General features: G+C 37.2%; 1 protein-coding gene across 28 annotated transcripts in view; it reads right to left on the bottom strand.

The window, feature by feature from the left end:
• Positions 1–27,391, bottom strand: part of SLMAP (sarcolemma associated protein) — a 110,519-nt gene that overhangs the window by 20,199 nt on the left and 62,929 nt on the right. For 7 of the 28 annotated variants that reach the window (XM_080926512.1, XM_080926491.1, XM_080926501.1 and 4 more), the window contains exons 9-16: positions 26,503–26,640; positions 24,119–24,287; positions 23,981–24,031; positions 23,484–23,534; positions 18,087–18,149; positions 8,725–8,784; positions 5,129–5,209; positions 4,821–4,880 (exon numbers count right to left, since the gene is read on the bottom strand). In XM_080926512.1, coding sequence (XP_080782638.1) covers positions 4,821–4,880; positions 5,129–5,209; positions 8,725–8,784; positions 18,087–18,149; positions 23,484–23,534; positions 23,981–24,031; positions 24,119–24,287; positions 26,503–26,640 — 673 coding nt within the window. The remainder of the gene's footprint in view (positions 1–4,820; positions 4,881–5,128; positions 5,210–8,724; positions 8,785–18,086; positions 18,150–23,483; positions 23,535–23,980; positions 24,032–24,118; positions 24,288–26,502; positions 26,641–27,391) is intronic. The other 21 variants (XM_080926516.1, XM_080926492.1, XM_080926518.1 and 18 more) reach the window with 6 other exon arrangements.

Here is a 27,391-nt window from a genome sequence, read left to right as displayed (position 1 = left end):
TTGTTTTTCACAAGGTTTGGTGGGAAAGTACTTTATTAGTTTAATTTATTGTAGCTTAAGTCTACTCTGATGGTGTCCTAAAAATGTTTTTTTTAATCAATCTGCTTCACAGCCTTGGAAGAGTCTGGTGCTGAGTATTAAGGAAATGTTTAGACAAGGGTAGCAAGCCTTCCCAGCCTAATTCATTTTCCTTTTCTTTTCTTTTGTGGCTGAGTCTTACCTAGTTTAGGCTGGCCTCAAATGAACTTGCTGTATTGTCTCAACTTTCCAAGTGCTAGGATTAAAAGCATTTGCCACAACACTTAAACCCATTTTATTTAGCTATAGAAGTCAAATGGAAATAAAGATTATTGAGGAATTATGCCTTTTTAGCATATGAAAGACGAAGGTAGGAAGCTAAGAGACTGAGACCTTAAAAAACGCATTTTACTCTTAACACTACTTGTGTATCTTTAGAGCTGCCTGTGACTGTGTTACGAAATAAAACAAAATTATATACAGTATGGACCTTAGAAACACTGGCATCCTACATGTGCACAGAAGCCCAAACTATAACACTGTGTCTGAGAGAAGTAGGCCAGAACCTAGGTTCTTAGCCCAAGGCTAAATTCCATAGACTGTATTATGTATGGGCAACTAAGTTCACAAGCATTGGCCTATAGAAAAACTACATATATCCTGAATTAAATTTGGTTTTACCAGAGTATGTTTGGAACAGAGACTCAGACCCTTTTAATATATACCTGGTTGAAAATTCTGAACCACTTTGGAAAGGGCCAACAGAGCTTTGTCTGTGCTTCATCGACCGACACATCGGTCTACGGCAGACACTATTATGTCAGCTGAGGCAGCTCTTTGGAGGGGCACATCCTCTTTCCACCACCATCAGTTTCCCCTTTCCGACAGTTTTATGGGCAGTGGTAGGCTTAGTCTCTCATACCTATGTTCACGTGTAGGACAGCCTCAAGTGGCTGCCTGACTACAAATTTAGCTTTGGCAATGGCCCCTTAGAGCTGAATTTTCACCCCCTTGCCTCTCCTGATCAGCCAGAGTCCCTCTTGACAGTTGGTTCCTTTGCCAGCTCTTTGGTCATTCCCATATTGTTTTGGTTTGGTTTTGTCTAGTCATTTCTTCTATCACCAGCATCCATACATGTAGAAAATTCCTAAACTTCTGCCAGACCCAAGTCTTTTTTTTTTTTTAAGATTTATTCATTTATTATACATAAGTACACTGTAGCTGTCCTCAGACACACCAGAAGAGGACATCAGATCTCACTGCAAATGGTTGTGAGGCACCATGTGGTTGCTGGGAATTGAACTCAGGACCTCTGGAAGAGTAGGCAGTGCTCTTAAACCACTAAGTCATCGCTCCAGCCTTATCTTTCTCAAGTCTTATCTTTCACCACATTTAGCCTCCAGGGCCTATGTTTCACCATACCTGTGTTCCGACATGGACGACTGACAGATGTTACTCCTACTATTACATATCAGCCATATCTTTGAGAAATGCATACCTCCCTTTCTCTTCTTGGCATACCCACATTTATTTTTAACCATCTTCTTTGGGAATCCCATGCAGACTACTGCCCCACCTCTGTTCCTGACCAGGAAGTTAAGCGTCCTTTCCAAAGTTCCCATCACACTCATTACCGTGGCATACCTCTCCCTTCCCTAAGACTATAACCACAAGCAGGCGTAGTAGCAAACCTGAAATCCTAGCAGTGAGGAAGTAGAAGCAGCAAGGAGTTAAAGACACTTAGTAAGTCCAAAGCCAGCCAGAGCTACATGAAACTGTTTCAAAATTCAAAACAAGACAAAAGGATGAAGAGAAAGAAAAGTAGCTACGCGTGTACTCTGCTCAGACAGTACTGCAGCTCTGGTCCAGCAGTGTTGAGGTGATCCACAAATACTGTGCTTTCTGGCCATGAAAGTGTGTCCTTGTGTTCTCAACTGCTATTTGGAGCCAGCAGCACCAGGCTAGCAGGATATGTAAATGTTACTACTTCACTGGCTTTTAAAAGAAAGGCAAACAGCCATGGGTAAGGTGACCTTCCTCATGTAGATCCCAAAGCCAACTGTTTAAATAAAGAATAAGGCTTCAGCATACTAAAGAGTTGGCAGCCTGAGATGCTGCAAGAAGTACAGGCAAAATGTCTGTCCTGGCAGCAGAAACTAAGAGACTCTGAGAAAGGTGAGGGAACTGGGAAGCAGGCACTGAGAACCACATGCAGACAAAATGGTAAGGAAGTTGGGTTACATTAGAGGCTACCTGAGAGACTGCCTCAGCAAAAGGCCAATGCCTTGAACTATACAGATGTCTTCATGTCCTAATTACTAAACTTCAAGCACCATCCATGAAAGCCCTGCAATACCAGCACTCCACAACAGGCAGCTCTCAATTCCTATAACTCTACTCCCTCTACTCCAGGGAATCAGGTAACCTCTTCTGGCCTAGCTCCCAAAGGTACCTTCTCTTATATGCACATACCTCCACAATTAACACACAGTTAATGAAAAATAAATCTAAAAATAACTTTTAAAAAATCAAGTTGTAAAATCTTTTTATTTCACTGAGGTAGATGGGCCTCTAACTTTGCCTGTTCTGAACTCGTTTTTCTCCTCCCCTCCCAAATGTTGATATTATAGGCATATGCCACCACACCCAGCTTCAAAATCTTGGAACAGCTGATGTGAAGAATACTATTCTTTAGGGGCTGAAAAGATGACTCAGAGGTTAAGAGCACAGGCTGCTCTTTCAGAGATCTGGAGTTCACTTTCCAGCACCATAAGGTGGCTCACAACCATCTATGAGATCTTCTGGACTGCAGCCATATATATGCTACTACTATATATATAAGGCATAACAGACATAATAAATAATAAACTGTAGACAAATAAATAAATCTTTAACAAGGAAAACAACACTATTCATTAACAAAAGTTAGCTATCACACTAAGTATAAGGAGGAAGGGAGAAATGGAAAAATGAAGGGAGAAAGACACAGAGACAGAGAGAAAGAGTATATGTGTACATAAATGTGCATTGTCCATGGATATATTTCTGTCCATACATATATATACACATGTGTGGATGTGTGTATGCACACATGTACTTGGGAGTATAGAGGCTAGGGGACAATGTTAGGTGTCTGTATATATTCCTATACAATAAAGAATAAATTTAAATAAAAAAGCATTATTACCAGTTAAATATAATACAATCATAATGCTACATAAAAATTAATCAGAAGTTAGCTAACAAAAAAAAAAAAAATCTGACAGATTTTATGCAGCACAAAAGACCATAAAAGCTACTTTTATGAGTGTTTATTACTTAACTTTCCCATACTGCACTGAGATTCTGGTCCCCCTCTCCTGTACCAGCTCTTGTCTGTTTAACCGTGTTCCCTTCCCCAGTATCATCAGCCTGTCCGTTTGTTCTTTTGTCCAGCTTGTTCTTTTGTTTTGCAATGCTGGGAATCAAGCCCAGGGCTTTACAGTGACTTACATCCTCATCCCTATTTTCCAGTATCTGCATCATCCCTTATAATAATGGTTTTGCATTTCTATGAAGATTTCTAAACTGTGCAAACATTAATTTACTTTAGTCACTATGACATGAAAGAATTCAGGCCTTCTCAACACCAAGAGTCGCTAAAAGCAGTACAGATTAGTAAATAAAAGAAACCAGGATCAGACTGAAGGACACATTGACTGCTTAGGTCAACAATCTTTAGAAACTTCCCTGGGTTGTGAAATTCAGTCAAATCTGCTTTCAGAAGTCATGTGACTTTCAGTGTTCATGGAGAAAGAAAATGAGATTAAGGATGTCCAGAACACAGAGAAGCTGAGAAAACTCACGCTTGCCACAGTTACACAGCTAGGCCGGCAGCAGGGTCAGGCAGGGTGAACCAAGCCTACTCCTACTTCCTATCTCAAAACTCAAAAAAGGCTGATATCCCTTCCCATTGTTGTTCCACCCCAGAGAGCTTTCTGCTGTGTTAACTCACTGGACTGAAACTTCCTTGTGTAAAGCGAGGCAATGAGAAATAGTAAATGCTGAGAATCAAAGATTTATCAATAAGTCTTCCCCAAGACACTTCACTGTAAAATACTTTTGTAAATTATTGGTACTTCCTCTCCACTGTATTCTAAATGAGTAACTATCAAGAAATAAATGCACTTCCATGTTAGGGGTGAGACAAGAAAAGAAGTTTATCACAAAATTTCTCAGCTTAGTAGACAGGGAGACTTAGTCTTCCCGTGGATGAGGCCCTAATTGGTTATCCAACTACTAAGCCCTCAGCCCTGAAACCACACGCATACAGGTTTCAACAGATCCTGCAGTTTATATTTGTATTCATGTGTTTATGTACATGCACATAATAACAAGAAGAAGAAGAAAAAGTGGCCATGCATCTGAGAGGGAATGTATGGAGCATGGAAAGAGGTAGAAGGAAAAAAGATGTAACTAAAAAAAAAAAAAAAAAAAAAAAAAAAAAAAAAAAAAAAATCTTGGCCCCAATTTTCTCAAAGAGCCTTAAGAACGAAGTAATTATTGGGGAAACAAGGAAGAACAAATGCATTTCAGGTTAGACCACCTGCTACTTTATCTTCACTGAATCAAGTTACTCTGTAATTTATGTGTGCACGATTATTTTTTTTAGCAAGCACAGGGTACCAACACTTTAAATTTGCATTCTTCCTAACTTTAAATCAGTGAACGAAATAGAAAACTTCACATATACAAACAGTTTCTGTGGTAAAAGGCAAGAATAATATCCTAGTTTAAACTGTTGTGGAAACATGTTAAAATACCTTTTAATAGTGACACCTTAGCAAGGGGTTCATTTAGGTCTTGCTCATCCATCTGGGCGTCTATAAGGGGGAGAAAGAATTACAAAGTTTTTAAATCTATCAGCAAATTATTTTTGTAATAAAATTTCACCTATACTTGGATAGTTGAAAATAGTTTTAACAAAATATCCAAGATTTTATAGGGAGATCTGAGAAGTCAAAACACTGCTTTTTCATTAAACACCAACTCTGAGGTTTTCATCCACATTAACCAACAAACCTAAATTACCCAAATTGCTCAGATCTGTAAACTCTAGGTCAGCACTTACCTGTAGTGTCGTCACTGCTTTTTTCCTTGCTTGGACTCAGAGTATCTGATAAGTCAGATTCCTTTGCTTTTGCCTGGTTTTCTATTAGGAAAAACACAAAAGTCAAAATGTTATTATAATTCAATACCTTCTATCAAGAAAACCACTTTAAAAGCTCAAATCTAAATCTGTGCAAAATAGTGTTACAAATCAACTGAGATCACTGAATCTCTTTGTTCTTCAACACCCGACGCAACACTGGTTATTTGTCACAGCTCACAGAAAATCAAAATGTGGATCCTGCCTGCTGTGCAGAGGGCTGTGGCTCTTATTCAAGTCTGTCCACCTATCAACTGGGAACAGAACTACAGCGAGCTTTGTTACAGTAATCAGGGAGGCACAGCAAATGCAACCAACTCCCAGAGCAACGCTGCCGCTGCCTGAAGACAATCAAAGGAAAAGGCACATTACACATTATAACCTGAAGCTTGCTCTAGTGCAGAGTCAGAAAAATCACTTGAAAACTCACAATTATAAAAGTTCAGTTATGATGAAAAGCCCCCTTCTAAAGAAAACTCAGCAAACCCAAATTACAACAAGAAGGGGACCTGTTTTAAAGGAGTTGTTTTTGAGAGCTACTCTGCCACATCGGACATTCTAGGCGATTACTCTCAAAGACCCAATGGCAGAGCAACAGTTTTTTAAAGATGATGGGTGACTAAGTCCCAGCCAGTATCTATAACAGCACACCTAGGTAGTCTATGGCATTCTTTGGGACAGGGTTTACAGAGAAGGTCATTCTCCCAGCAAAACCCTATGGAATCACATCTAGGCTTCAGCTAAGCTTCATACAGAAGAGTTTAGCCACCGTCTTTTTCCTGTGTTGATTCCCACGGAAGTTCAGTTATGCAGGCTTCTTTGGAGGATTATGTACAGGAGCTCACCGCAGACTGCAAGTCTTTGCTTGAGTCTACATTCCCCTCACCTCAACAACCATTTTCTCTATCTGGCCTATTTATGCTGCAAAGTATTACTTTTGCCTCATTGCTGCTAAGGAGACAATTATTTCCCTAGTCTTTTATTCTTTTTTTATTATATATTTTTTTTCTGTTACTGTTTTTCTTTTTCCTCTGTTAATCATACTCTACTTTCTGAGGGTATACTTTCTGAGTACATACAGATGCTATTTCTCTATTGAGAAAAATCATATTCTTTAAGGGGATTATTATCTTCATGATTGTAAATAATCATGGCATTTATCTGACTGTATCATTTGTAACAATATACATCAAAATTTAAAGTGTGCAAAACCATGGCCTGGAGTGATGCAGTCAAGAACATTTCCTATTGCAGGGAACCCTAGCATGGTTCCAGAGCACAGAGTGGCTCACACTCACTCCAACTCCAGGCCCTGGGGATCCAGCACTACTTCTGGCCTCTGTGGGAACCAATGCGTATACAGTCCATATACATTCATGCAGAGTAATATTTGTAAAATTAATAAATCTAACAAATAAATGAATTTATAAGCCCACTTTTACTTTCTCTTAAGGAAGTAGTTGAATATGTGAAATATTACATAAGGGTGCTCACTACAGCACCATCATTTCAGGAAAATGAAATGTGTATTAAATATATTCAATATACATTGAATATTATTGACTAAAACCTAAAGACAGTAAGTATAAAATACATAGATTAAAATAATTTGTATATTTAGTTAAAGCTAATTAGAGACTGCTTCGTTTACCCTTCCCCCCTTTTTCTTTCCTGAGAACCAGTCTTAAAACCAAAGCAACCAGCCTAACACACCGTGAGTGGGAAAACTGAGGTTGAGGTTTCAGTGAGTTGCCTGAGGACATACAATAGACAGGATGATGCTGCTGCATTCCTTTCTACTTCTAAGCCTAGAGATATGTCCTGAGTTATTCCTAAATCAGAAAGAACACACAAGACATGTGAAGCAAAGCCTGAGGAGGAGCTGATAATTTAATTCCTAGCAACTGTCATTTTCATTGGAAAAAAGAAAAAGTTCACCATAAAATCACTAATGCATTTTTACAGACAAGTAACTGAGTCAAATTCCAAAGAAATATTTTATAGCCAGACTGAAAACATTTAAAATGTAACTTTTATGGCCACCTGGTTTGGCAGTATGAAAAGTACTAACAAACGCTGATTAATGAAATATATATATATATATATATTATCATTCTTGGAAAATAATTAACCTCATTGGAATTAAACTATTTGCCATAATAGGTTTAATAAATGTCGGACTAAAGCAAAGAACCTTGAATATTTGTCCAGCTTGTTTCTTAAAATAAAACCCAGCCAAATGTGGTCCCTCCCATTTGTAATCTCAGCATTCAGGAAGCTAAGACAGGAGCTCAAGGCTAAACAAGGCAACATAGTAAGAACCTATCTCAAAAAACAAACCAAGAGACCCAAAAGAGGAACTGCTGAATCAAAACAGGTCCTTCAAAGCTTTTTACTCATTGTTTTAATCCATAAAGTTGCTCACATCTTCTTCAAAAAAGCCACCTGGTTTAAGCAAATCTATTCCAGAATACATTGGCATCCTTAAGCAGCAAGACAACTTTTAAAAAGAAACACCAATCACCCTCACCCTCTGCTTTGCTTCAAGTACAAAGTGTTGCTTACTCAATTAACAGATTAGAATAGGAACTTAGATGGTGAAGTAAAGGCTATTTTAAAATCTGTTCTCATCTGTTTAATGAGACAAAATAAATTGCATAGGTACTAAAAATAGTTCACTATTCTGAGACCCAATGCCCATCTGCCAGAACAATCTCAGCATTGCATGTCTATGCGTTCTTTCTCCTAATATGGCATCTACTGTGCACAAACTCAAAATGAAAGCCACCAGATATCTGAAATAACAAAATTTGTTTAAAAGCATTTTCAAAAGCCAAGTGAACCAATTACTCTAATAATACAAAATGTACTAAAACAAACTGTTACAAACTCTTAGCATTTGTTGTTTTAACTGACTAGGATTATGAAGCTAGTTTTAAATTTTATTCTGGCAAAGTCTGATGCAAGTTCCACTCTAACAATGAACACATCCCACCAGATTTATTTACCTAGTTTTCCTATGCTTAAAAGCAGCAGTATGTATGATGCTTTAAACCTAATTTTCTTCCCTGAGTTTAATCACTGTAATAATAACAATTATAATAATAATAAATCTGTTTTGATGAATTACTAGACTTAATTAAATTTTAAGTATTTTTCACTCCTAAAAGGTTGGCACTGCGTTGGCTGAGACTGAGATGAAAACTGAAGATAATGTAGCAGGGAGACTGAAGGGTTGCCACAAACCTACCACACACAAGTACCTTAAAGCTACACACAAATGCCTACATTAAAAGAAACTTCCCTATTTTTTTCTTAAAACAGACATCCAAATATTTATATATGACTATGGACTCTAATCTTCCTCTTGTTAATATCTGGTCCTGTTACCAGATTGACATTTTGTAAGCTGTAAGAAATAAGCTCATGGGTAAAATACAACAACCTTGAAATTCTAAACTAACTTTCATTATCCAAATACCTGTAAAACTACAGGGGAGAGGAGACAGAAAACTAACCTTTTGAAAGCTTTGATTCTTCTACCACTTTGGTTAGATGCCCCTGGACCATCAGCTTCTCTGCCAAAGAAAATAAGCGTTACTACCGAAGCTCAAACAGCTGCACTCCCCGAGAGGAGCAGTGTAACACATTCCATGACCAAATTTAAAGACGATAGCATCACCCCATGACTACGCTTCAACAAAAAGCTTGAACCTTGAAGAGGACCTAGAGAACTAAACTTACTAGAACAGTCAAATTACTTCAGAAAACTGGGAGAAGGAAAAGAATATGCCTTCTTTTCATTAGACATCATCCTATTGTAAAGTCTAGACTTTTATATGAAGCAATGAAAGAAACAAACAATGGGAAATCATTAAGTCCTGGGTATGAAGTTAAAATAAAGAATTCTGAGAAGGCAGTTTTCTTAAAGAAGAGAAACAATGCCATCCTGATAACTCAGAAGAGTCATATAATATATATCAAGAAAATGGATGATTTTAGAAGAGCTAGCAATTTAAAAGAAATTATCTGCTTTTAGCAGTTAATATATTTTTACAATTTATTTGAAATCATTCAGTATTTTGGGACTTTATAAAACCTTTTTATTTACTAATTTTTTTTCAGTCTAAGTTCTTACAAAAACGAAATTCCTGATATTGTCACACAAATCTCCATCTCTCCCTTTCCTCATCTTTTGTCTGTCTATCTGTTTAAAGATGGGATCTCATATGTAGCCCAGGCTGGCCTTCAATTTCAGATCCTCCTGCCTCGACCTCCCAAGTGTCAGTACTTACTTCACTTTGCCACATCTGACTTTTCTCAGCCTTTTAATTTTACTGCCTTAGTCTCAACTGTACCCTGCACTGTGCCCCTGACTGCGGATTCTAAATCTTTCTCTTACTTTATCCTCTATTTTTGTTATTGTAACATAACTTGTGGTAATCTCATGAGAAGGAATGGCCAGAGGGTAAAAGACTTGTCATTCTCTCCTCTGAACATGCTGGTGTTCTACTAACAATTTTATCTGATAGTTTAACTAGGCCCACAATTCTACAGGAAATAATTCTCCTTCAAAGTTTACAAGCAAAGTGCTCTGCTGTTTCCTGTCTTTGGAACTATGTGAGCCCAATGGAGATTCCTCATAGGTGGTAAGGCTTTCTAGAGCTTACAATAACTGATCTGCCTCTCCTTCCTGAGTACCTGGGGTAACACACCCAACTCCATAGCACCAAGCCAAGGCCAAAGCTAGTAAGAGAAGTTAGAGAGGTTCACACACCCCACACTACAGGAACTCAAGCATCATCCTTTGAGATGGCAACATCACACCCTTACAAACCCTGAGTGATGATGTGGCACAATGTGCTCTCCTCATGACAGACAAGTAGCATGAATGGGAAATAAATGCTTGACAGACTAAGCCCATAAGAATCCAGAGGTAGCTCAGTGTTAAGAGCAACAACTGTTCTTACAGATGAGCTGAGCTTCCATTTCCAACATCAACATGGGGGTGTAATTTCAGTTTTAGAGGATCTAACACACTCTTCGGGTCTCCATAGGTAACATACATAGTACAAATACATACATATAGAAAAGATAGTCATATATACAAAATAATAAATTTAATCTAAAGATAAAAGTACAGGAATACAGAAATTGGAAAGGAGAGATTTTAAAAAGTGACTGCCATTTTATAATTTTGCTTACTATGAATCTCTTGCCCTTGGAGCTACTGAATTTCCCTGCCCCCCCCAAAGACCCATACTGGAGAGAGTGCAGGTACTGTACCACGGGGCAGGATGTCCAGCCCCATTATTTTTGTACTCCCCTCCACCCACCCTCTCAACTAAAATTCACAAAGACCGTCCATTTTAAAGGAACAGTTCTGTAATATTTAGTACAATCATAACATCCAAACATGTCTACCCCCCAAAAAGCCAAATAAACATTAAGCATTTATTCCCCAAACCTCGCTCTCTGATGGTTCTGATCTGTTTCCTATCGCTTGATTGATTTACCCTGGATGGATCACAGAAACAATACAGTGTATGCTGTGTGCCTTGGTGTCTAGATGAACATTCAGTGTGTCTTCTTAGCTTACAGTGTAGAATTCCAATACCTTTCACTAGGGAATTACATTCTGCTTTATTGGTAAGTATATTCTCTCCCCCACCCCATCTCTGTCTCTTTGTGTGTGTGTGTGTGTGTCCTTCCACACATCATTTTCTCACTTCTCACAGCTAAACTTTTTATTCTCATGATAATTCCTTACTTTAAAACATTTACTTAGAAAAAAATTTACTCAAAATTCTTACCATTTTTATTTTCTAGAAAATTTACTTTTTTAAAAACCCTTGTACTGATTTGAAAAACTCCAGCATCATACTCTGATCTGTCAATAATTTTTTATTTGTGCTGCTTCCTTTAAGAGACAATACAATCTATTTCTTGTTTTATTTATCAAGTACAACTTTCTGAAAAAATTAATTACATTTCTTAAAAGCTTTCTTATGCTTTATATATTTTTCCCGTTTCTTCCCTGGTTCACAATGTCCTGTTTTTATTATATTTAAACCTGGCAAAGTTCTAAACGCAATATGGGACACATGGCAGTTCAGGAGACATGGAAGTAGCAGTTCCTGAATGAACCAGGGTAAAGAAAATAAAGCACAGACTATTCTTTAGGTAAGCCCACATCCTGCTTAAAGCACTACATGGACTCCTCCTGCCTAGCACCTTTGGTATCTGAGCTGTAGAGTTAAAACTTGCCCCTCTACTCCCTGTGAGTAAGAAACAGAATAGAATTCCAAATCTCTCACACCTGAATAATTTGTTTGGAATATTCCAAATTTTTGTAAACACCCATGACTTGCTAAAGTCTTTTCTCCCATTTTCCTCATGACATAAATCTTTTGTTATAAATGGATTCACTAACTGTATTTAATCAAAAGCTTTCAACTGCCTTTTAAAAACTATGTCTTTTACTTCTGGAACTGCCCATTCATTTCCTATGCCTGCCCACTCCTTTATCAGCCTTTCATTGCCGTTTTCCCCCATGAGGATATAATTTAAACACATGCATTTAGTATTCAAGGTTTTTGCTAATGGCAATAAAATTCATCTATTTATTGTATTAACTACCTGAAACTGAACTATTTATAATGCTGATAGCAAGTAATATTCTCTTTTAGTTTCCAGAACTCTATTTTTCTCTAACTGCTTTCTAGATATCTTCATCCAGAATCCCACAGGGACTTAATCTCATTGTGGTTAAAGCTGAATTTCTATTTTCTTCCTTTCTCCTAAATGATGCTGGTGTCCCCCCCTCTCTTGTTCCACTATTCTTTATTCAAATCTCTTTGACAGGATGCTGAAACTTTCCATTATCTCTACTCTCTTCAATTTGATTTAAACTACTTGTGAGAACATAAGGATTCCTTCAAATATTGCTATGCACCAGGATAACAAAGATGTGATAAAACAAGGAAATTGGCTTAAGGAGAATGGGGAGGTGTCCCAACCCAAATCTGACCTAGATCTCATATCTGCCTGAATACATAAATGTAACTCTTCTTGTTTTTCTCAACTACCATGATTGTTTTAAGCATCAAAAACTCAGCCAGGAAATGGTAGGGTACACCTTTAATGCCAACACTCAGGCAGAGGCAGGCCATCTCTAAGCCAGCCTGATCTACAGAGCAAGTTACAAGAAGCCAGGGCTACACAGAAAAATTATCTTGAAAATCATAAATAAGGGGAGGGAGAGAGGGAGAGAGGTCATATTAAAATATATTGCTCAAAACTCTCCCTTTCATTTTGAGAAAGTGAAAAACAAAGCAAACAAAACATAAAACGTCCAACAACACAGATGCTCTACTGCAACACCTATAATCTACAGAGGTAAGAAACAGCGTCTGCTTAAAGGCCCATCGACTTCCCCATCTCTCATCAGATATTGGAAAAAAGAACTTCATGTAACATAAAAAAGATCCTTTAGAGTTTGAAGGAGCTATCTGACTTGACACAATTGAAAGAGATACAATAGAAGGCTTTCTTTAAAAAACAAAAACAAAAGAAAGCATGGTTGGTTGGTGTGATAAGTGTTACTGGAGAACGGGGATTATTATCATGTTCTTGTTCCTCCTCATCTATTTGAGGCAGGGTCTTACCATGTGGGCTGTGTTGTCCATCTCTAGCAGCCCTCTTAGCCCAGCCTGCTCACTGCTAGGATTAAAGCATAATCCTAGCATAAATACACACACACACACACACATACACACACACACCACACATGAGGTTTTAAAAGGTATAGGTATTTATAAAGTGAATTTCTATGAGCCCAATTAAAGAACAGACCCTTTCTATCAACCTCCAAGGCCCTCCACACTCTATTCTCTTCCCACAATTGCAAAGACTAACTAACTTTATAATATGTACTCTTTCATATTGATTACTTCCTCCATTTCTTGGTGTGTATATGTGTTTATGTTCATGTGTGGGTATGTGGGTACATGTTTGCACATGCATGTGAAGACCAAAGATTACACTCGGGTTCATTCCTCAGTTGCTTTCATAATTTTTGAGAGGATTTCTCACTGAACCTGGTTCTCACCATTCAGGTATCCCAGCTGGCCAACACCTCTTCCTGTCTTTGCCTTACCTTATCTGGGACTGCCAGAATGTGCCACTATGTCCAGCATTTCCTACTGCTACTTGACATCCCTCTGGCCTTTATGCATGTGCAACAAGCACTTTATCTCCCTGTGCACTCTTTCACATTTCTTTAGTCACACTACCCAAGCATATCTGACTACATATAACTTTAATGGTCTAACTTCTTAATAAAATACTTCAGTGCATATTATTACATGCTAGGCTTCTGTCACCCAACAGACCACAGTGCATTTATTAATACTGAGAGTCTTCTGGGTTGTTTCCAGTTTTGGACTATTATAAAGACCACTGCTATGAACATTTTAATCTGATACATCTCCTTGGGCACTTGTATTTGAAGCTTATTCTGGGGAACAAAACAAGCAACATAATCATCTTAACTATTCCAGGAACTATCATCTAAACGTTTAGTTTAGTCATAAAGTATAAGATGATAAAATTGTAAAAGCTATTCAATCTGCCAAAACCCTTCTAGATGAACTAAGCTTATTTCCTGGTTCACAGAAATAAATTATGTATGTTACTATGTGGTTCAAAATAGAAATAAAGAACAAAATAACGTTCTCACAAGAAAACTAAAGGGATCCCAGGTGTGCAAACATTAGGTTCTTAACACCAAAGACACATCTCCTTACCTGATAGGACAACTACCATGATGCTAAGGTATGAGTACAACTGTAAGTCCTGGGTAAGCCAAAGGTTAGACAACTAGGCTACCTGCTCTGCAACTACCAATCCAAAAAAACCTTTCTAAATCTCAAAACAGCTGCATCATGAAATATTGTTATGATAATGTACTTGACCCTAAATTCTGTAAATTGCAAACATAACACCAATTCAAATTTTGTAAATGGCATGCATACTATTAATTAAAAAGTGAAATTCTAGATTCTGAGAAAATATTACAGCAACATAAAAAACAAAGCTAGCTCAGCTGACTCGCCTGGGATGGAGAAAGAAGAACATACTACTTCAGGGAAAACTTCGGCTGCCCCCCCCCCTCCAGAGTTTCAGACAAGGTGTCACTTTTCTCTCCCAGTTCACAAATACTTCTGTGTGCCAAGAGCAGAAAGCACCAGGCAAATGAAGGAAGGAAGGGTAAAAGGGGGTCGAATTTGCCAGGAATCCTATGGTCGGTGAAAAAAATCCTACCAAAATTCCTCTAATAACATTATAAATGGAAACAAGAGAAAGTCACCTGAAGGGTTGGTTGATTCTGAAAAAGCAAACGCCAAAATAAACTTATTAAAATTAACATGAAGATATAATTAAATAAAATTATAATTAACGTTCAACATTAAGTTAGCGACTAATCTTCCTCGGAGACTGGCAAGTCACTAGCAGAAATAAGGTTTTATAATTTCCTAGAAAGGGCTGCACAGTGCATTTTAATAATTCAGATATGTACATGGGGACCCATTTCTGGTGAACTAAAATTAGCTAAAGCAATTCTTGCTATAGAAGACATTCTGGGAGCTGTTTTTGTTTGTTTGTTTGTTTGTTTGTTTGTGTTTGTTTTGTCTTTTTAAGCAAGAGGAAGGAGGAATAAGGAGGAGAGAGGGGTTCAGAATTCAGACACAGTAAAAACAGACCAATTTCAAGAACAGAAAAGACAGTGTTGGCATGAATTTACCATCGTCCTCTTCCTGCTATTTAAGTGCTAGAAGAGCTGCAAACAACCTTCAACATGTCTTGAGCAGGCAAACTAAGAATGAGGAGATCAAATATTAGCAACATCTGAGAGGTTTTCCCATGATGAGGAGTATAACTACTTTCAGTACAAAACCACAATTACTTGATTTTTTTATGGTTAATAAACTGATATGGTTTAAAGAAATAAAAAAATCATAAAAACCAAAGTTAAAAAAAAAGTATTTGAAGTAGAGTTGGCACCAAGATCCCCGAGACTGTTCTGAAGCTGACCTCACAGAGTGACACGGTGTAAACACTGAGTCACCCAGCAACACCTAGCCAGTGGATCCTCTAACTGAGGGTTCAGTTTCAGTAAAAGTGAGCAAGCCCTAGCAGAAAGGAGGTCCTGGAAGAAGCCTTCAGAAACAGTGACTATAAATTCAAAATGAGGAGGGCAAGGGAAAAAATATTTTGCAAACCAGTAAGATTAAAAAAAAAAAAAACATACTGAAAAAAACCATGGATTAAGAACACAGGTATTAATTTCCCTTTGGGGCACTTGGTAATGCCGTCCAGAGTGAGCTGACTCCTGGAAAACGAACAACTTGTCTCTACAAAGCAGACCTGAGAGGTTTTTTCTGGCATCCAGCTGCAAACTCTCTCTGCTTGCGAGGACACAGCCCTGACAGCTTGCTGCAGGCAGCTTTCCAGAGAACCATGCTCCCTGTACTCAAGGTCTTAGGGCTCCACGTCCCGAACTTCACTCAGCTCAAGCAAGTTCATCAACTGAGCGTTCACAGACCCAAACAAAACACAAGAGTTCTGAATTATCTACTAAGTTTATGAAGTAAACCTCAAGTAGCTCAAGTAACTAAACTTTACAGTGAAGATGGAAGGAACTCAGTCCTTCCTAAATCCTGGTATCCTGAAGATAACTTTTTGCTAATGTTCTAATAAAGTTACCTGCTAATTATAGACTTTATGTAATTTTATATAGATTATTTACAGATTGGGAATTGTGTAAAAGTTTATACTTAAGCATGTTTAAAACTCACTTTTTCCTAGAATTAAGGAAAATTTTTCTTTTCTCTAAGCCAAATAAATAATAAACAAAGTATTGACATTGCTTTTTTAAAGACTGGAAAAAAATTTGAAGTACTATTGCACATACAATCCTAAAAATTTTGTAATCAAGACCAATCAACTTAAGATGCCTAGCCATTAAACAAAACAAAAGCAACCACAAAAAAAAAAAAAAAAAAAAAAGTTTGCCCAGTTCCCTTTCTTGTGATAACTCTTTAGACTTAATGCCCCTTCTAACAACACACAAGGCCAGAGGTAACCCTCTTTTCAGCAATCCTTATTTAAGGAACCAATTTAATTTGGAAAATTCAACATACCATCTGGAAGCATCAAAAGCAAACTGTTGCTACTTAAAATTAAGAAACCAAATTCTTACAATATGCTTCTCTGAGTCACTCAAATAGAGTCGAGCCTCTCACTATTTGCACAAAAACTCAAAAGATCAAATTATAGGAGCCCTTTTGTTTTGCTTTGTTTCTTCTGACTTTCCTTCTGTGTCCCTCAGGTTTAATATTTTATGTTACAATCACACAGTTGGTTACTTTCTCACTAAGGGTGTTTGTTGTGACTTCTGTTCTCTTAATATGATTATCTGGCTCATTTTACCACACAAGTATGATGTAATAAAACTCTCTATGTAGATTTTCTTCACTTAAATATTAGACTACAATTATATTTTATATCACTTTAAATTAAATGTATAATATAGATTAGACATTTAAGGGGGTTGTTTTTAGAATAGGCAAGTGATAATAAAGGTCTATGACCTTTATTTGTTACTAACAAGGACTTTTAAAAATTACAATTCAGCAAAACATTTTGAAACTATGATCTAAATCCAGGTATGACCCTTTTAGCCATAAATGATCCTGGGGTTAAGCATGAGGCAAACATATATGCATGAGATATGGATAAAAAACATTCTTTTCAGGAGGGGAAGAAAGGAAAAATGCTTGAGTATCTGCGTGACAAGAAAAGAAATGCACAGAAACAAGAACTCTACTATACATGGTGACTATACTGGTCACTAACAACACTTAAAACACGCCATAACTTTCTAAGAAGAGATTTAAGCTGCTATATGACCTTCAAATAAAAAGAATTCACAACACTTTGTTTAGAACTCAAACGAGGTCTAAATCACCAAGAGCCAGCCTACCTTTAATATTTCTAAAGAAATCCTTTTGGAAGTTGCCAATAGTAGGTAACACCATAGTGTAAGACAACTTACTGCTACCTTTTCCCTAAAATAAAAAGGTTTCACTGTGCCAAAAGCCATCTTTGGAGCTGAGTGCCCAAAAACACTACTTACTTAATAACTTCATTTACTCTGAGAAATGTATTTAAAACTCCCAAAATTCAATCTGTGCTAGAACTAGAACTTGAGTAGAAGCCACTGTCAATATTTCTTCATCAAGTATCCACACAGGTACTTTTAGGTATGCATGGGTACTCTACGCACAGGAGAGATGGCTCAGCAGTTAGAGCACTGGCCGCTCTTGCAGAGCCTGGGTTTGGTTCCCAGCACCTACATCAAACTATGGTTTCAGAGATCCGAGGCCTCCCCCTGGCCTCTGAAGAAAACGCATAGACAGACACTGTGCACAGACATACATTCATGCAAAACAAGCAGACAAAATACACACATAAAATCAAATAAGTAAATATTTTAAAATGAGAAAGTTTAGGTACTTCACAACCCAGACAGGCCATTTTATTCTCTGATGGATGACTTTTATAGTTAGCAGGTTTGAAATTTCCTCCTGTGTGTTTCTGTGTGTGTATGTGTAGGGGCCACCAAAATGAAATGTAGATGCTCTGTACATGTAGGCAAACGCAGTAAGAATATTTTTCTCAAAAGTGAGAAATAAAACAGGTTTGCTGATACCTGAAGATATTTGCAAACTTCTACTACAGGTACACTGAGATCCTCCTCACAGCCCTCCTAACTTCAGCCCCTGATTTCATTAAAATCAATGTGAGAAATACTCACTCTGGCATTCTATGAACTGGTGGATAAAAGTGCAGTCCCCGCCACTCTTTGAAAACAAGTGCTCTAATAAAGAAAGAAAGACCTTTAAGGAGATAGTTTGTTGCTGTCTTGAAATAAACAACAGCAAAAGTAAAAAATATTTTTTAAATTATTTTAACATAGGCAATTGAAAAGAACTAATAGAGTATATTTTAACACATTTTCAATATTGAAAGCTGCAATTTATATAATGACTAGTTTACTCTGAATGGGTAGCTTTTAAAGGTGCAGTTTTTATCAAAAAAGCTAAAAAAATAAACAAAAACAAATATATTGCTTTAAAAAGCTTTTCCCACTTTTCATATGTACCTTTCTCCATAATAGGGTTGCAAATACTCTGAAGTGATTTTTGTGTTTTTAATTACTGAATTAACATCAGGTGTGTATACTAACAGTCTCTCTCTCTCTCTCTCTCTCTCTCTCTCTCTCTCTCTCTCTCTCTGTCTCTGTCTCTCTCTCTCTCTCTCTCTCTCTCTCTCTCTCAACTAAGATGTAAAAACTTTAGAATGTTAAAAAAAAAATCAGCCAGGCATGGTAGCATGCACTGAAATTCCCAACATTTAGGAGGATGAGGCAGGAGGACTGCCATGAGTTTGACACCAACATGGGCTACATACATACTGAGCTTCAAGGAAACTTGGGACTATGATGTAAGTCCCATTTAAGAAGCTGGGAAGGGGGCTGGAGAGTTTGCTCAGAGGTCCTGAGTTCAAATCCCAGCAACCACATTATAGGTGGCTGACAACCATCTATAATGAGATCTGATGTCCTCTTCCAGCGTGTCTGAAGATAGCTACAGTGGACTTACATATAATAAATAAATAAATCTTATCTTTTCAAAAAGAAGCTGGAGAGGAAGTTACAGACAACAATTTCTGTAAACTTTAAAGAAATCGATGAGATATTTGTATACACTCATTTTTACAACTGGTTTCCTTAATCTATAGCATACATAATCACTATAATACATTATCTCAACTCAAATTTCATGTTCTATACAGTCAAAAACAAGAGCTTCATAAATGGTTTGCTTACTTAAATAATCTAGTTTTGTAAAAAGTAGAGTTTAAAAAGAGAAAATTAAAATAGTAGTTAGAGTTTCGGCCCTTTTCTTACAATAGTATTAACTCAACTGAAAGGTCAAGGACTAACTTCTGAATCCAGAAGACATTCCTCAGTAATGTATGTGTATCTTTCAAAACTACACAAGAGGTTCAGAAGCTGTGACTACTGGAAGGTCTAGAGGCACTCCGCCCTGGAATGCACGCCCTGGGCAACACCACCCATGCTCACCTTCCACCCCACTCTCCACCTCCCACTGCCCACCTCTCCTCTGTGACACCTTCCCTGTTAACTGCCTTCTTAGCCTTTCAAGTGTTCATTCTTTTAATCTAGTTACCCAGTGCCCAAAGGGCCCACGCTATAGTTATAAAATGAAGACAGGGGTGGGGGGTTGAGATTAATACAACTTTTTGTTTTAGAAAGATCAATGAGAAGTACAATACAGCCCTAAATAAAAAATTAAAAATTAACTGGAGCAGAAATTTGGAATGAAATCACTAATTTTGACAAATAGAATTTGCCAACTGGAGCTACCTCAGGAAAAACAGAAACCCTCAGTAGATTAAAACATGTCAAATTAAAAAGTCATTTTATATAATCTCTAAACTAAACACTTTCAAAATTCAAACTATACAATATTATGTTAAGTATAAAAATTTGTTTGGACAATGAAGAACATGCAGTATATATACACAACAGAACAGAGGTTTAATGTTCATCTGCAAGAAAACGGGTAGAACTGATGATCAAATGTTAAACAAGAGCAGCCAGACTCTTTCCCAAGCTTCTCTCACATATAAAATCTAGATTTAAATGCATATATAGCGTATGTGATGGGGTAAGTAGGAAGAGATTATGGATAGGGAGGAAGTGGCCTAAAAGGAGGGAGAAGAAGAAAGGATAAGGAGAGGAAAAAGACAAATACATCTCTTACATGTGATCTAGCTTAAATCCACTTACTGGATACAAAGGGAAAGGAAGAGAGTCGGTGGAGAGGGGTGATAAGGAAGAGCACAAACAAAGGACTTTATGACAGATATATAATATGTCAAACCAGTATTAATCAATTCCTGGTGACTCTTATTAAAAACAGGGAAACCCACTGTGGTGGTCTGAATGAGAACAGCCTCCATAGACTGATATATTTGAATGGCTGGTCCTCTGTTGGTAGAATTGGTATATTTAGGAGGTGTGGTCTTGTTGAAGGAGGTGTGACATTGGGGTTTAAAAACCCAAGCCAGGCCCTGTCTCACTAATGTGGGCTCTCTGCTACTCCTTCAGCACCATGTCTGCCAGCCTGTGCCATGCTTCCTGCCATGATGATAGAGACTCACCCTCTTACACTCTAAAGCTCCAATTAAATGTTTTCTTCTCTAAGTTGCTTTGGTTATGGTGTCTCTTCACAGCAACAGAACAGTAACCATGACCTCCACTGTTACTAAACTAAAGATCAGTTATTCTAGTTTTGCATGCAGGAACCCACAGAGGTCAGAAAAGGATGTTGGATCCCCTGCACCTAGAGTTACTGGTGGTTGTGAGCTGCCATGTGGTTTCTGGGAATCAAACCTGGGTCCTCTTGCAGAGCAGAGAGTGATCTGAACCACTGAGCCATCTCTCCAGTTCCCTGTGTACTCTATTTTTAATATCTGAATCTGACCCTAAAATATTTAGTAGAGTAGCTTAGATAAAGTCTACTATCTAAATAAAAAGGCAAATACAGATGTGGCATGCTACAAAAGCACTTCTTACACATAAGACAACATTCTCGAAGTCTATGTAAAGCATTTCAAATGTGACACTTAAGAATGAAGTTGACACAACTACAGAGCACATAACCATCACTGGTAATCCACAAGGAGTCAGGTGCTCACGGGAAGGAAAACAAGTCTCTGTGATACTGGTGAAAGTAAAAGTAAAAGAAATGGAAAAAATAAAGCAAACAGATGGAAACATAAAGAACTATTCTATTTAGAAGGCATAGTTTACACAAATGGGTTTCCTATGTATTACAGTTTTCTTTATACCCATGTTGTACCTGTGCTACTGGACATTAAATGCATATGCCACTAAGCCATTTAAACAGAGCTTCTAACCAAGCTACGTGCAGCATAAAATACATGATGACTTCAAACACTCACTAGGGAAAATTAATATGAATGGCTCATTATTAACCTTTAAATATTGGTCAGATATTTAAATAACATTTTAAAAATTGCTGGTTAAATAAAATTTACTACTTAAATGTGTTCTCCTTGCTTCTTTTTCAACTTCGTAGTTACTAGAACTTTTTAAATTTCTCACATGTTGCTTTTAGACAGAACTATGCTATACTTCAATATATATTTAAATAAGCATTATTTTAAAAGAGACAAAAACTTACAATATAAAAATCTGTGCTTTTAGAAACTTAAGTCATTTCAAAAGAGTTCATTGAAAGAAATAAGACTACAATATCTCTAGACACTAATGACACTTTCTCTTGCATCTATACTTGGTATTTTCTCTACTACTTAAAGCGTAGTGCTAACTTGAGAATTCAGGAAAACTGTGACTGTGAACTTTGGTGATGTTTTAAGAGGTAAATTATCTTACTTAAAGTCCACTCTGCAATAGAATGCAGTAATGAGATGTTTGTGCTGCTCCTTCTCATGGTCTTAACACAGTCAGCAAGCCAGATGCTTTACCAGTGGGGTAATCCCAGCAAGGAGCACCCCATAACAATAGAAAGTTTTATTCATTTAATATTAAATTACCGAGTCTGTAACTACTTTCTAACAGGAAAGCACACTACTAGTCTATCTGACAACTCTAGTAAAAAGATGGTTTGGTATGTATATAAAGATACTTAACTGAAAAAATAGAAGTCCATAGCTTGTATTATTTAATGTAACACTTGACACATATTCAAGAAAATATGAATTTAACTAAAAAGTATACAATCAGAAAAGCAAGCAAAATAATAATGAAACACATAAAATTATTTAAGAAAAAGAGTACTTAGAAGACAAAGATTAACTCATTTAACAAAAATTTGCTAAATATTTTTAATATACAGCAAGTAAAAGTTTTAGTAAAATGAATATAAACTACACCTTTAAAAATTCTCAAATTGGAACTCAAAAATTCAAGTCTGAAAAACTTAAGGCGTTTTATAAAATACACAAAGAAGTCAAACGGATACTTTTTCTCAGGAACGCTGAAATGCACAGTACATGCAATATTAGACTTGGACTGCAGAGCTCACACTTAGATTAGCTGGGCCAGCTTAGGCAGCCCCCCCCCCCCCTTTTTGGATTTGAATCCAAGGCATAAACTTGGATAACACATGAAGCTACATCTCCTGCTCATCCATTTTTTATTTCAAACAAATCAAAAGTAACTACTTCTTAACTCTGACCTCTGATAAGGATATACCCTGGTAAGTGGAATATAGTTTCATCAGAAGTTCTAGTTCTGAACTTAATACCGTCTTCTCAATTCTGTATATCAAAATCAGCTGATAAGCAAATCAGTATTCACTGAACTTAATTTTAATCCTTAAGTATTCCACAAATCCTGTGTAAGATTAAGCACATAGCTGGAGTTGGTTCTCCGTGACTCTTAGAGCAAAGGGGCAAGTGGCTAAAGTGAACAAGGACTATAAAAGCATCCGTGTGCTGGGAGGGTGGCTCAAGTCTTTGATCTCAGTTCTTGCGGGACAGAGGCAAGCAGACCTCGGTGAGCTCATGGCCAGCATGATTTAAATAGTTCTAAGCAGCCATGGTGGTACGGTAAGACATAAGAGAGAGGGAGAGCGGGAGGAAGGGCAACAGAGAACAACAAAAAGTAATGCACTGGCTCTAAGTTTGGTCGATTGAGAACTCCTGCTACCCAGAAAAAAAGGGCCAAAAAAACAAAAACTAAAAAAATTTTTAGATGAAGTAAATGTTCGACGGGACATTAAGTAAGTTCATACACTGCAAATGGAGACCTGGAAGCCGAGCATAATGGAACAAAACCACTGTGGTACAAACTCCTCAGACGGTAAGAGCCATACAAAACAAGCCACGGCTAACAATGTGCAGCATTTTCTCACCTGAGCCACTGCCGTTTTCACAAAGGGATAGCTACGTACAGATCACCTCTGTATCTTAAACTATTAAGAGAAGCTGGATTTTAAACGACGAATTCCAATGGTATGTGAACAGCTGTATGTGTGTGTTACTTCAAGTACTAAAACTCATCAAGCATTAGCTCTATGTCCTACATAAATGATAGAAGGATATCATGAAAAAATAGTTAAGTTTTTTACGCTACCTTTTTCTGTGCTTCCATTTATTTTAGGTAAGAAGTCATCAACTTGTATCCCTAGGATTAAGACAGGATATCATTGCCTGATCAAAGAAAATGTTAACTTTAAAACTGGCTTCATGTGTAACAACAGCATTTAATATTTCTACTCACACTGACTTTGTATAGAACACTACTTATAAGAAGAGTTTCAGCTGCCAGTCTCTACTAATTCAGGCTTAGAGAACTTCCAAAGAACCTGGTGGATGGATGGGTGTGTGTGGGGGCGGGGGGTGGTAATCCTGCTACTTAAGATCTCAAAGGCAAAACTGTCTCAAAGTCTGAGCAACGGCGCCCACTGGTGGCAATCATGAGCATTGTAAAAGGAGATTACTAAATATATAACCTTTAGTACTTGACAAGTAAAATATCAAATGAAAGTAAACAGCGTGAGAAGTGAACCATGTGAGCTGGGAACAAGGTTAACAGCTAGTGACAACATCTTTAATTAAGGTGACACCTACCTAAGCTGCTGCATTCTTTAAGAGTTTTCTCCTGCAGGTGTTCTAACCGTACTGTAAAAAATAGTCCAAGAAAAAGGTATTTCACAGACAAAGAGAACAAAAACCAAATAAAACCAATTTATGTCTCAGCCAGCTTACCTTGTAAAGCTGTTAGCCTCTCATTGGTGAAGTCATTATCAGCTTGCAAAGCTTCTATTTTTGCCTGGAGCTCTTGTTCTTTTTCTTCCATTTCATCAATTTTAGTCTGTAATTCTTTCTTCTCGGCTTGTCCCTTCTGCTGGATTTCCTCTTGCTTTCCTTCTGCTACCTATTGAGAAGGAAACTTCAGTAAATTCATAAAACTTCACCTTGTTTTAACTAGCCTAAAGCCAGGTCTGACTTCATTCACTTACACTTCTGAGAAATATATTCAGAATTACAGAACATATTTATAAAAATAATTTTCTATAGAAAACAAAGACAGACCTGACGTGGAAAGCGAGTGACCTGCACCAAGCTCACTACTACACAGCATCGAGAAGGAGACACAGAGATAAACAAGTGCTACAGGCCAAGTTAAATCCTCCATGTTGGTTATGTGGGAAATATAGTCCCAAATTTACTATTATTACAACTTGCTTGATAGATCTAAAATGTGACACTAATTTAAAATTACTAACTAAAAGGTGACAGCCCAAACCCTTTTCAAAAACTTTTCTCTTGACAAGACCTCTCTGAGACCATCTGTGAACTATGCTCTGCCTTCTCTGATAAATACCGTATCTTGTAGGCATGCAACTGAGGTCAGGATCATTTTCCTTTTGTTTAATTACTTTTCAAATTACTATCACAAAGTACTGTTTTATAATGGCATTCTTTATACATGTGTCTATACATTACTTTAATTCATCCTATTTACACCACCCATCCGGATGACCGCTGCCTCTCTGGCTGCCTCCGTCTCTCTTCCCACACAGCCCTTTCTGCTTTCATGTCACATACGTTCTATTTTCTCTCCAGTCCCCCACAATCTCTTCCTTCCCTCTCATAACCTGCCAACAGATATGACTAATACTGGGATGGATTTTTAATAAATCACTCACAAGACTTTTAAGGACCAACTAGACATTAGCTTATGGTCTGGTCCCTTATTAAAACTGTTCAGAGGAATCAGCTGAAACAGAATGAATGGCATAGCTGAAGGCTGAGACCAACCACAGCACACCCGTTATCCCAAGCTCCCTTTGGATTTACTGCAGTACTAAACAACTGGTCCCTAACTCTGAGATAACCTAAAAATGAGGAGGTTTTTAAAGCATCTGATTATATTAGATTTTGCTAATTCTTTTTAAAAACTTTATCATTATAATATGTACACGTGTGTGTACATGATGCGTGGGGTAGGTGCATGTGGAGATCAGAGCAGAACTCTGTGAAGTCGATTCCTTCCACCTTTACATGGGCTCCTGGGAGTGAACTCAGGATATCAGGCTTGTGTTATCCCATGAGACATCTCACTATGGCTTCTGATTCTCTCTTTTCATAATCTTTCTCCCTCTCCCTCCCTCCGCTCCCTCTCACATTTATTATTATTATTATTATTATTATTATTATTATTATTATTATTATTACTACTACTACTACTACTACTACTATTACTATTATTTTGTGTGTGTGCCTGTATGTCTGTGTCTACATGTGCGCATGTGCGCATGAATGTTACACATGGCTAAGTTCTACTGCATGGGTTCCATGGCCCTCAAATGGAGATCAGAGGACAACTCTGGGACTTTCCTTCCTTCCACCATGAATTCTATAACCAAACTTAGGTCTTCCGGTTTGCATGGCAGTGCCCACACTGAGCCATCTCACTAATTCAGATCATACTGATATTCATCTACTTCTAAGTATATATTAGAAAATGCCGTTCTTTTCTTAGTCTATGTGATGCTGAAGCAAACATTACACCTGCTGTTATGAAGTGCTGACTACATTTCCATCCAGAGAAGTATGTCTACTTTAAAGGCTTTTCATTTTCAACAGTAATAGAAGGTAGAGTAAATAGAATACATTTCCTATTTTCACTATCAGTTTCAACTATTTAACTTTACCAATCTCACATCAACAGCTATTGAGTGATCCCTAAACTTCTAAGCTGTTAACATGTTAGTGACTAGCTTTACATACTTCAGGCAGTTTAAATATAGCTGTGATGCCTGGACAAAGAATGTCCCTAACAGGTCACATGTTTCAATACTTGGTCATCAGTTGCTAACACTATCTGGGTAGGTCTAAGAGGTGTGCCTTTGTTGGATGAATTATGTCACAGGGAATAGGCTTTGATGTTCAAAGCCTCAAGCCATTCCCAGAGAGCTCTCAGCCTCCAGCCCCAGCTGTTATAGCTGCCTGCTGCTATACCTCCTTACCACAATGATAGATTCCTACTCCTCTGCAACCCTAAGCCCAAGTAACCTCTTCCTTCTATAAGGTATCTTGCTCATGGTGTTCTGTCATAGCAATACAAAAGTAACTAATATACATACCTTTAATTTATCAGATAAATCTTTAATTTCATTAACTGCTCCATTATATTTATTGGCTAATTCTCTTAATTCTTCCTGAGTCCGTTCATTCATCTCTTTCAGGTGGGTACATTCATCTTCAGTGTTACTCAGACTTCGCTGCAATTCAAGTTCACAGGCAATTAATTCACTTAGAGTAAATGGCTACTTATTTAAAATGTAGTGTAAATTTAATTTGTAAAAAGTGTAGCTTTGTACTAGTCTACATCAACATTTGGACTAAATGTATAAGAAGCTGAGTTAAAAGACAAAATAATGTCAGGAACATATATACTAAAACACAACTAAGAGTTGCTTTTTAAAAAATCTGATCTATAGGTACAGTATACTTGTTTGAGTTTACAAAGCATCAAATATAAATAAACTAAAACTGTAACAAATACACAAAAATTGGCTTCTTACACAGACATACCAGGCAGTACAAACTGAAAATATAAGTAAATTAACATTGTTTTACATTAATATACACAGTCAGGTAACATTTAAAAAACAAGTTTCAATGCATAGCACTTGATATTTCTGTGAATCTTTCTGGTAAGAGTATAAAAATGGTTAGGTCTAGGCTAAAAATAACTCTTTTCTAGCCAAAAATAAAGGCATAATATTTATACCCAGGTTGCAGCATTCTTTTGGCAATCCCACTAAAATCAGGGACTAGAAAAAGTTGCCCATTCTCTCCATACCTATTCAATATAGCACTAGAAGTTCTGGCCAGAGCAATTAAACAGCAAAAGAAGGTCAAAGGGATACAAATTGGAAAGGAAGAAGTCAAAAGATCACTATTTGCAGATTTGCAGATGAAAGTATACTTAAGTGACCCCCAAAATTCCAGAGAACTCCTAAACCTGAT

Source organism: Micromys minutus, assembly GCF_963924665.1.
Source record: "Micromys minutus genome assembly, chromosome: 12".
NCBI classification, from domain to species: domain Eukaryota; kingdom Metazoa; phylum Chordata; class Mammalia; order Rodentia; family Muridae; genus Micromys; species Micromys minutus.
This window is presented reverse-complemented; position numbering and strand designations above follow the sequence as displayed.